Source organism: Triticum urartu, chromosome 4A, assembly GCF_056163025.1.
Source record: "Triticum urartu cultivar PI428250 chromosome 4A, HENAU_Tu73, whole genome shotgun sequence".
Taxonomy (NCBI): domain Eukaryota; kingdom Viridiplantae; phylum Streptophyta; class Magnoliopsida; order Poales; family Poaceae; genus Triticum; species Triticum urartu.
Window position 1 is genome coordinate 21,471,308 of NC_141876.1, and position 10,897 is coordinate 21,482,204.

A 10,897-nucleotide genomic window follows, 5' to 3' on the forward strand; every position below is an offset into this window, starting at 1 on the left:
TGTTAGAACGTGAGAAACAAAAGTGTGGAAAAGGACAGTAACATTGTCCCTTCTCTCTTTTTCTCTCTTCCAACTAAACAAAAACAGTAGTCGCATTTTAAGTACTGCCATATTTACATTTCATATAAAAAACACGTCACGAATCAGTCCAATGTTCAGTCCAATGTGCAAGGAATCAGTCCAACAGCTCGCAGAGTACATACACACAAATGGGCTAGGAAGCAACTGAGACTCTGCGAAACAAGGTGCAAGAAAATTAAGCTTTCAGTCCGATGTTCAGATTAGACACCCGTCAGAGAGAGTTTTATACTCATATCGGAAACTAGATCAATCAAGAAGGACGCGACTAACAATTTCAGCAGTAATCTAGGGCAAGATTCGGCGCACACACAGAAACCATACATCAAACGAGAAGGACCGGAAGAGCGGTGCGCGTGCGGCGGGAAGAGCGGTACCTCGTTGGCGGCTCGCCGCGGATGTGGAAGGAGGCGACGGCGCGTACGTCGGCCACTCGCCTCGCGCCGGAACACTGTATCTGACGGCTGGGAATGGAAGAGCTTTTTTATAGAGACAGGGAGAAGGCCACATGCGATCAGAAAGGCCCATTGAAATTATCAGAACGGCACGGCGGGCGCGGCTATGTGCCGCCAGCAGCGAGACCGAAAAGGGCCGGCCCAGTAACCACTTGCAGCGTCACGCTAACGTCAAGATGACATCGTACGTGTTCATTTTTTTTAGCTTTCCCTTCAAACTACCACTTTCGTTTTTAAATTATGTTTATGTTCGAAATATTCTAATTAAAAATATGTATATTAATAAAACCCTTTACATCAAATTAAGAAAAGGTTAATCTTGTATTTGAAAAATATTAAATGTGTACAGAAAATGTTTCTAATGTATACAAAAAATGTATAACATTAATGAAAAAACTAGAAATGTTTATCATGTATGCGAAAAAATGTTAATCATGTGCAAAAAATGTCCATCATGTCTACGAAAATGTTAGTCATGTGTACACAAAAATGTTTTTATCAGTTGAAAAATATTTCAACATGTATTTGAAAAATGTTAATATATTTCGAACATATTGTTTTGCAAAAAATGTTAAATATGTATTTGAAAAAAGTTAAATGTCTATAATTTTTTTACATGTCTACAAAAAAAATGTACAAAAGTAGGCATGTGTTGGAAAAAGAAAAAAAAGTAGACATGTTTAGAAAAACAAAGAAAACCGAGAAAAAACAAAAAAGGAAAGCGAAGAAACAAAAAGAAGCAAGAAAGAAACAAAGAAAATCAAAAGTGCAAAACAAGAAGAAAAAATTGAAGAATACCGTCAAAAACAAAGGAAACTGAAAAAATAACAAAGAAAAAAGAGAAAACAGAAGAAAGCACTAAACTAAAAAACAAAGAAAATAGATGCAAAAACAAAGGAAAAACCGAAACATAATGAAGAAAAAAACCAAAGAAAACTGGCAAAAAAAAGGAAAACTGAATGAAAAACAACGGAAAAGGAAAAGAAGAAAATCAGATTGAACCGACGAACACACCTATTAGACCCGGCGCGAGGGAAGCCAGCGATCGACGCAGCTAAACGGGCCAGCCCATTACTGTGTCGTCCAGTGGCGATTCCTATTTTTTTTTTGAACAAACAAATGGCGCACCAGGTGCCCATACTATTGCATTAATCTGAGAAACAATTTACACGTAAAAGTACAAATCCCTGCATTTTGAGTGTGCATTAATCTCTGAAGCAGGGGACAATGCCCTCTAGTATGAACAGGATTAGTGCAACTAAACCTATGGATAGGAGAAGCTACATGATCCTGTGTGATTGCTAACCTTGCAGCTTCATGCGCTATGCTGTTTTGATCTCTGTTAACATGGTAGACCTGAATGTTCTTGAACTCTGTCATTGCACAAAAGTCTGCTATATAGCTTCTTATCTGCCAATTCCCTGGTTCCTTCCTTGGCGATCTTGCTGCTGCAGCTTTTGCCACGGTGAGGTTGTCTGTTAGCACCGCAGCTTCCTGAATGTGCAGAGATTCCAAAAGATTTGCTGCCAACTTTAGACCCTGTGCTTCCGCTTGAACAGCTGAATTAGCTATCATCCCTGTGGCTGAAATTGATGCTTGAAGTTTTGAGTAACCTTGCTTAAGTTGAATGTAGACACCTATTCCTGCTTGTGCTCCTTCATTTTCGTTTTGGCTCCCCTGTAGATTCCATGCTGCATCTGTGAAGAATGTGTTTTGTGTAGAAAGCTTGGATGCATCAATTGTGTTTCCCTGCCTTAGTTCCTCCCTTTTGTCCTGCATAGGTATCTTATTCTTGCATAGATTATTATGATCTGTTTCTAATTTAAAAGAGTTTGTAATTGCTTGTGCTGCAAAAGAGACCTGTACAGGGGAGCCTTCTTTCCTTTAGAAAAGCTTCTCATTTCTAACTTTCCATAGACACCACATGAATGTGAAAATATTGTTTAAACTTGCATGAGGATGGTCTGAACTGAGCAGATTTAAAATAATGGTGATGATTGAAGTGGAATTACTAATAAAGTTGTCCATTCTAATGTACCATGGTTTTGCAAACCAAGCTGCTCTAGCATAAGGACAAGTAAAAAAGATATGTTGTTCATCTTCTTCAGCACTGCATCTTGAGCATTCTTTATCTATATGCTTCGAATATTTACCTGCTCTTTTACCTGTTGGAAGCGCTTTTCTAATTAGCCTCCATGCAAATGTTTGAACCCTCGGTGCAATGTCTTTGGCCTTCCATATCTGCTTTAAAAGGGCTTTTGTATTGTCTGGAATGACCCTTGGCTGCGGCTCTCCTTCCTGTTGCATCACCTGTAGGCATAATTTATAAGCACTTTTGGAGTTGAATTGTCCTGTTTGAGTTAGTTTCCAACACAAAAGATCTTCTCCGTCGGATTGGATAATGGGCGTTTGGATTATTTCTGCAGCAGTATCATGATAAAAAAGGTTGCAAATAAGATTAGTATTCCAAAGTTTCTGATTTGGCAGCCAAAGGTCTCTGACTATTGCAGGGTAAACAAAATGACTATCTTGGATAATCAGATGATCGTAGATTGTGCTCCAGCCTTTATACCAGGGAGAGCTCCAAATAGATATGTTCCCTTCGGTAAGTTGATAAAAAGAGTTGTTGATGAGCATAGGTCTAACTTTGAGAATAGCTGTCCAAAAAGCAGATTTAGGAACATTATGGTTGGCTCTCCAAAAGGAAGTATCAGGAAAATATTTAGATTGAAGGACTTTGGAAATGTGACTTTTGGGTTGTTCCACTATTCTCCAAGCAGCAGATAGAATCATAGCTCTGTTAGTGGCTTGCATGTTCTTGATACCTAATCCACCTTCATTCTTAGGGGAACATATGTCCTTCTAGGCTCTAAGGCAAAGAGATTTAGCACTGGTTTCTTCTTTTATCCCTGTCCACCAAAAATTTCTAATGATAGCATTAAGCTTTGACAGGAATTTCTTAGGAAAAAGAATGTTAGACATATAATAAACAGGGATTGAAGCAAAAACAGAATTAATTAGGGTGAGTCTTCCTGCATGCGAGAGTTTATTTTCTTTGTAGCTAGGAAGTTGGCCTTGAATTTGTCAATGACAAAGTTGTAGGCAGATGCCCTGTCTTTGGCAGGAAGAATGAGAGGATGTCCCAAGTGAATGGATTTTTGATCTATAGTAGGAACATGAAAGATATTCTTGATGGCATTCTGAGTGTTGATGTCAACTCCTTTGCTAAATAGAATAGCAGATTTGCTCCAATTTGGAGTTTGACCAGATTGTGTACAGAAAGATTGGATGATTTTATTCATTGTAGTTGCTTCTTGGATGGTGGCCTGGCCACAGACTAATAAGTCATCAGCGAACATGAGAGAATGAATTGAGGGGCATTTTGGTCCAAGAGAAATACCCTTTGGCTGTAAAATTCTGTCAACTTTGTTAGATTTTCTTCATACCTGTTCATGAGAGATGCTTCAAGCTTATGATTTTGTTCCTGCATCGGCTTCATTTGTATATTTTTTATTTGCTCCTCCAATAGATTGAGTTCCTGGTTAATTGGTTTTTTCTTTCTACACCATTCCTTCAATGTTCCTGCAAGGTGGTTAGTCCTTGCATAAAAAGGCCTATGAGCAGTGCTTTGCCAAGCAGATTTTGCACAAGGTTGAAAATCTTCTTCCATAAGCCACCAATTCTCAAATTTAAAATTTTGCAAAGGCTTTTTAAACTTGCCTTCTGTAGAGACAAGAATGGGAGCATGGTCACTAATAGTGATAGGCATATTATAAACATTAGTGACAGGATAAAGAGCACAATTCCTATTAAAAATAAGTTCCCGCGACAAAATAGCTGTCACTCGGCATCGCCCACCCAGACACTCTTAATACACGGGATGTGTCGGGCCAACACTTGTGCTGCGCTTTTGGGGGAGGGGGAGGGGGAGGGGGGGGGGGGCGCTAATGTTTGAAAAAAAATCTAGAAAAAAACAGGGTGTGTAGCACACATGCCCATCCTCGCGGTCCAGGTACAACCCGGTTATAAATGTGTCCGGTCAGCCCCACCATGGGTTGGGCACATGCTATGGGGCCAGCACGCCAGGATAGATACATTTGGCCACCTTTGGAAATGACCAAATGAACAATTAGAAGCCTCGACCCTTTTTATGAGTATGGCCACCTCGGTTATTTTTTTGGTTACCACTAAAAATGTTTATTTTTTGGCCTTGTTTAACAAAGAGGAATGGAAACAATTTTAGAGAGGGGAATTCACCTTATGTGGCGATCTCTAGCGAGCCGCCGGTCCTTATCTCTAACCTCCCGAAGCTTGAAGAGGCTTAACTTTTCAAAAGATCATTTTAAGGAGTTAGGCCGCACCTAACCGAACCGTCAACCGGTTTTTCTCCTCAATAATTTAGGAGTCACTTCGGATGTGCCTCAAATTTAGAAGTCCGAATCAACTTCTCAGCAAAAGATTGCCTCACCCCCCCCCCCCCCCCCCCGACAGCCTTGCTCCCTCGCTCGCCCTCATCCATGTCGGCGTTGACTTTAGTGTGGACCCGTAGCCTCCACCACCATCCCGTCGACACCATGTACCCCCCGCCACACTTAGGTTCGCTCACCGGTCGCCATCGCTGCGCTTCGCTAGAAGTGTTCACCCTTTTAAAAATTTGATGAATGCATTTTAAATTTCATGAACACTTTTTAAACCATGTAGCATCCGGCCACGTAGTTGTCTAGTTCCCTCCGATGTCTCTTATAGACGCAGACGTCACAAAACATGCATATACACTCATCCCTATAAAATCCACGTACACTCTACCCCTATGAACACATTCGAAAGACTAAGCTGACACTTCACACATGTGCATCGCTATCGACAGGAATGTCGCCCTGTCGCCTCCCACTAAACGAATATTCTGCCTTTAGGAGACACCAAAGCGTGAAAATATGTGGTCTGATCCCTTGTGGGATTGGGGTACCATTGCTCTAGTAACCATCCAATCACAGATTGGTTCTCATGTTCTGGTCCTGATTGTAATCCAATTCTGTTTTTCATTTTTCAGGAATTGTGACACCAAACTTTATTAGGTAATAGTAATGTTTACAGGTAAAATAATTGGGCTATAAGGTAGAGCCCCACCTATACCTAGCAAAGACGCATGCTTGATGAGATTATGAGCTTCAAAGTTGAAATTCCATTATTCATGAGCAAGCTTGGACTGAATGTAATCTAATTATTCTTTATGGTGTCCCAACCACACATGGTGGCCATCACCGAGAGATAAAGTATACTTCGCTAAGTTGTGAGCTTCGAAGTTCGAGCTCCTAAATTCATGGCTAAATTTACAGAAAGCAAAATCCGAGGAATGACGTATGATTTCAATGTTGATGATGCGGTTCCTTTTCTTTTCTAGAAAAACTAATTCTGCTTTCTAGGGCCTCTCTTCCCACTAAAATTGGGCCCAGAGCCTGGATCACTTCCTCTCCAAATTCAGCCCGTAGCAGCCACAGAAATCAGGAGCGGCCCATAGTAGTTTTCCTCTCGACCAAATAAACGGTCAGCGAGTTATCAAAAAAAAAAAAAAGGGTCAGCGGCGGCGATACGGCGAGCGAGCTCCTCTTCCTGCCTCGCCGCTGCTCATCTTCCTCTCCGTCCCATTGCAGGTCCACGGGACGGGAGGAGCCGCGGGCCGCTGCTCCTCGACCGGCACCGAGCAGCGCCACCGTAGGTCCACTCCGCGTGTCGCCGCATGTCCTTCCTGTTGCCTCTGATGGGGATAAGACACGCATCTGCGGATCTGCCTCCGGTGCTCCACCACCTTTCCATCAAGCTGCAGTCTTGCTGCGCTGGTCCTGATGAAATGCCTGGTAAGTGATGTAATTACTGATTTTTTATGTGGTGGTCAGGTGGTCAGGTAGGCAGTGCTGTTGACACAAGTTGCTCCATGTTTGGTGTGTGAAATTCAGTTAAAAAATCAGCAGTAGAGAAGTTCATATTGTGCTCGTTTCACAGCTCAAGAAGGCACACTTGGTCAAGCAGGATCTTAATCAAGTTAACCAATGCACCCAAGATTGCCCATATCCCCATCAAACCCTTGCGGCATTGGTGATGGGCCATGCAGTCTAGGCACAGACAGACAGTTTCTGGTAAGGAAAAAAAATTCAGTTTGCATAATGGTGATGTGCTCTTTTTCATGGATTGTTGTCATTGCTGTTCAGAGAGGCTGCCAGAAAGCATGTGACACAATTAGTGTATGTGACCAATTAACGCATTTCTGGTAGTACAAATAATAGATGGACTCCACAGCGTCACATCATACTCTTAGCAGTTTGGATACTTTAATGTCATGGATATTCTGTAGTGCTATTTGCTCTGGGTGGGTTCAGAGGGTACCAAACTTAACTGAAAGTATGTTAGAAAGGTGAAACTATCTCCCGCGCCACTCCCTTCCGAAAGAAACTCAAATTTCATTGTAGTTAGTCTTTTCTGAAAGAAACTCAAGTTTCATTGTAGTTACCACATTCCAGTATCCCCACCATTATTGTTGATTCCACTCATTTCTGAAATTAGTAACAAAGAGAGGGTTTGCTTATTACGCTCGAGGCGAGGATAATCCAAATTTCTTTAGAAGATGCTACAGGCTGATTAACAAGTAAAAGTTCAGTACCATTAATTCCTTTTTTCTTGGGTGCAACATTCATTTACATCAGTTTCTTTTTTGCGTGTTTCATTTCTTTCTTTTCAGCATGAGATCAATTTGTGTATTTTAGTATAACTGCATTGAACTTTGCACCTTTGCTTCGCAGATATTATTCTGAGGAGATACACATCCATGTATTATGCGGAACATGGCTTGAAGATAGTGCTAAGTAGCTGGATGCCAAAATGGATACATGTTTTAGTGCTATGTTTCAGTGTAAGATCACCCCATCCCTGGCTATGTCTTCTATGATATTTTAGTTCAGTTTATCAGTTTCGTTCGGCGAGTACCCACATGCCTATTTAGTTAAGATCCCAGCCTATAGTTGTGAATTATACTTGCATGTCCTTTCAGATGAGTGTAATCCTCCTCCATCTTGATATTTTCCAAACTACTAATATGTTCCCTTTTACAAGTGAAAAACGGTACTACATAATTCGATCTAACTGTAACATAACTTATTTACTGCTTTATAGGTTGCTCCCATGAGACATGATGCTTCTTTTGTCACATTAGAATAGAGGTAGATCTGCAGTTATGTTCCTGATCTTAGGTAATGGTACTGTGTTAGAGAACAAATCCATTGATGCTTTCTTACTTTGCATGCAAATTGCTTTCTGTAGCTCTCTGCATAGTTTCTACATAAAGTGTTAAGGGGGTTTTGCCCACCATCTACATAAGTGTTGAATGATAATTTTGCAGGTTTTGCAGTCAATGCTAACTTCGCACGATTGTTGAAGATACTTGGCTTTCCTTTTTATCCTGTAGACTGCTAGGGAAAACATACATGTTATTTGCCAAAGCCTGCTCTGTTGGGGCTCTAAGCACTCTACGACTGCCACCATCTCAGCTCAGGGTCAGCCTATACGCCGATGACGCGGCTCTGTTCATGTCTCCTTCGGCAGCAGACATTCAAACTACCAAACAAATCCTGCTGCTCTTCGGTTCTGCCTCTGGGCTCAAGGCCAATGTTCAGAAAAGTGTTCTTCTTCATATTGCTTGTGATGATATTAAGCTCCAAGAGCTGCTACAGAACTTCCCGGTTCCCATCAGTCAGTTTCCTTGCAAATACTTGGGTTTGCCTCTCCACTTCAGGAACATCACAAGAACGGACATCCAGCCAACTCTTGTTAAACTGGTACCTAGGCTGCAACATTGGTGTGGTAAGCTTTTATCTAGTGATGCTCGCCTTCAGCTGATAAACTGGGTACTCTCGGCAATCCCCGTATACCTCATCTCCCTTTTCAAGCTGGATAACTGAATCATCAAGCAAATAGATAAGCTGAGAAGGAATTTTCTGTGGCGCTCCAAACCTGACGCTGCGGGTGGCATGGCTCTTGTGAATTGGAAAACTGTGTGTCGTGCCAAAGCTCGGGGTGGCTTTGGCGTACTCGGTCTCAGAAGATTTTGACGTGCCCTGCGACTGTGCTGGAAGTGGTTTGACTGGACTGATAAGGATAAGCCTTTGGTCTTGCTCCTCCATCCCCTGCATGCGACAAAGATGACTTGGCTGGCTCTCTTCTCGGCTTCCAGATATGTCACGGTTGGCAATGGTCAGCGCACCAGTTTCTGGTGTGATCAATGGCTTGATGGGCAGGTTCTGCGCTACTCTGCTCCTGACATCTTCAAGCTCTCTAAGTGCAAGAACATTTCTGTTGCACACACACTTACAGATCATGGTTGGATGTTTGGGCTGCAAAGGATGTCAGTGATTTCTGAGCTTCGACAACTCACACAAGTCTGGCTACGTCTGAAGCAGGTATCATTCCAACCAGATACTGAGGACACCATTAGCTGGGTCTGGAACCCCTCCCAGGTGTACACGGCTGCATCCTCGTACCACTGCCAGTTTCTTTGTTCCTTCTACCACTTACCATTTGATAAGCTTTGGAAGGCCCCGGTTCCTGCCAAGTGTCGTTTCTTCATGTGGCTGTGGCTTCGGGGAAGAATCCAAACAAATGACAATCTGGAGATTCATGGCATTCCCTGTAATGATGCATGCAACCTATGTGATCAAGAAGATGAATCCCCTTTGCACCTTATTCTGAAATGCTCCTATGCTAGAACAGTTTGGCAGCAGGTTGCGAACTGGAGTGACACCCCTGCTTTGGCCACTCATGCCCAAGAAACTGAGTCCATCATGGAGTGGTCAAACGAGCACACCTGCAACTTGCCCAAGAAACATGTATCCACTGCAATCTACACTGCATGGAATCTATGGAAAGAGTGTAACAGGCGAGTCCTCGAGCGCAAGTTCTTAAATGAAGCTGCTCTTTTATCCACTGAAGAAAGATATATTGCAACCGACTTTCTCCTTCTGCTGGACAGCCGATGTTCAAAAAGCACCAGAACCTGAGCCTGACTAGTTCTGTATTAGCTTGGTGTGGGACACCTTAACCCCAACCTCTTGTAAAACAAGGAATTTGTATTTGTTTTCTCCTACTTAATATATTGGCAGCAAAACTGCCAAATTCCTCAAAAAAAACATAGATGTGAAAATACTAGCAAACAATTTTTTTCAACTTCTCACGGCCCTGGCCGAGACATTACTTTTCAGTTCAATTGCAGCACAAGCATAAATGATAACATAGCACTGAGTACCGATCCTAAGATAATCATCACAGACAGCAGCTAATTAAGCAAGTACTTAAGCATCGCAAAGACCATCTAATCAAACAGACAGAACAACAATGACCGTCATGGCGGCCACAACGAAGCTCGAGATGCACGCCTGGGAGGTGCCTGAGACGGTGAGGTTCGGGTTGCCTTCAGCCCAGATCGTCATGGTGCTTCGGAATCGTGGCATGGTGCCCTCCAAAGAGTTGTGGGAGACCTCCAAGACCCTGAGAGACGGCAATCCCGCAATAGAACGCGGTACAACGCCGGTGATGTTGTTGCCTCCAAGAAGAAGCGTCACGAGAGACTTGAAGTCATCGAAAGCGGGGTGGATAGTGCCGTTGAGCCCAAAGGCGGCAAAGGTTGACACCGGTGATGGAGCCGCTCTTGTCGCAGTGGACACCGAGCCAGCCGTCACAGGGGTGGTTCCCCTTCCAGCTCATCGCAAGAATCTGTGGGTAGTGAAGTGCCCCGGCGATGGTGATGAAGGACTCGACACGGCTGTCACATGGCCCGGGCTGTGCCTGTGGACGACAAAAACTCCCATCGAGGGACGCCTCAGCAACATCAGTCTGCACCGATCCTGCGAACACTGGAAGTGGCCCTTGGAACAGATTGTCCCTTAGTGTGACAGAAGAGAGACCTTCGAGTCGGACTAGGGTCGCTGGCACAACACCAGTGAGATTGTTATGCCCATAGAGTTGAAATATAAACTTGGTTCATACATAAGATGTATCACATACATTGGAATAGAAAGATAACTGCTTCTACAAATTTTGTCAGTGTCTTCTTTCGCACGGCATAACACAACTACTCCCTCCGGTCCTTTTTAGTTCGCATATAAGATTTGACTGAAGTCAAGCCTTGTAAAGTTTGACCAACTTTATAGAAAAAAGTACCAACATTCACAATCTGAAATCAATATCAATAGATGTGTCATGACTTAAAGTTTCATATTGTATAACTTTAGCATGGCGGATGTTGATATTTTTTCATATAAATATGGTCAAACTTTGTGAAGTTTGACTTCAGAGAATTCTAATATGCAGAGTAAAAAGGA

General features: G+C 42.7%; 1 protein-coding gene and 1 long non-coding RNA gene across 2 annotated transcripts; one reads left to right on the forward strand and one right to left on the reverse strand.

Annotated features, from left to right (window-relative positions):
- Positions 1-2,417: 2,417 nt before the first annotated feature.
- On the reverse strand, positions 2,418-4,302 carry LOC147974537 (uncharacterized). The gene is made up of 2 exons (XM_087520076.1): positions 3,934-4,302; positions 2,418-2,843 (listed from the first exon to the last, which is right to left on the reverse strand). The coding sequence occupies exons 1-2, from the start codon at positions 4,300-4,302 to the stop codon at positions 2,418-2,420; spliced, it is 795 nt and encodes a 264-aa protein (XP_087376202.1).
- Positions 4,303-6,046: 1,744 nt separating this feature from the next.
- On the forward strand, positions 6,047-9,725 carry LOC147974538 (uncharacterized). Its single transcript, XR_015600148.1, has 4 exons — positions 6,047-6,388; positions 6,534-6,667; positions 7,328-7,437; positions 7,924-9,725. It is a non-coding gene; the product is annotated as an uncharacterized LOC147974538 (long non-coding RNA).
- Positions 9,726-10,897: the final 1,172 nt, after the last annotated feature.

Bases quoted from the DNA above. Each gene is read 5' to 3' on its own strand.
- LOC147974537 (XM_087520076.1), bottom strand. From the start codon at position 4,302: ATGCCTATCACTATTAGTGACCATGCTCCCATTCTTGTCTCTACAGAA. The intron at 2,844-3,933 runs GTATTTCTCTTG...TTATGCCTACAG, and splicing joins CAGAATTTTACAGCCAAAGG to GTGATGCAACAGGAAGGAGA.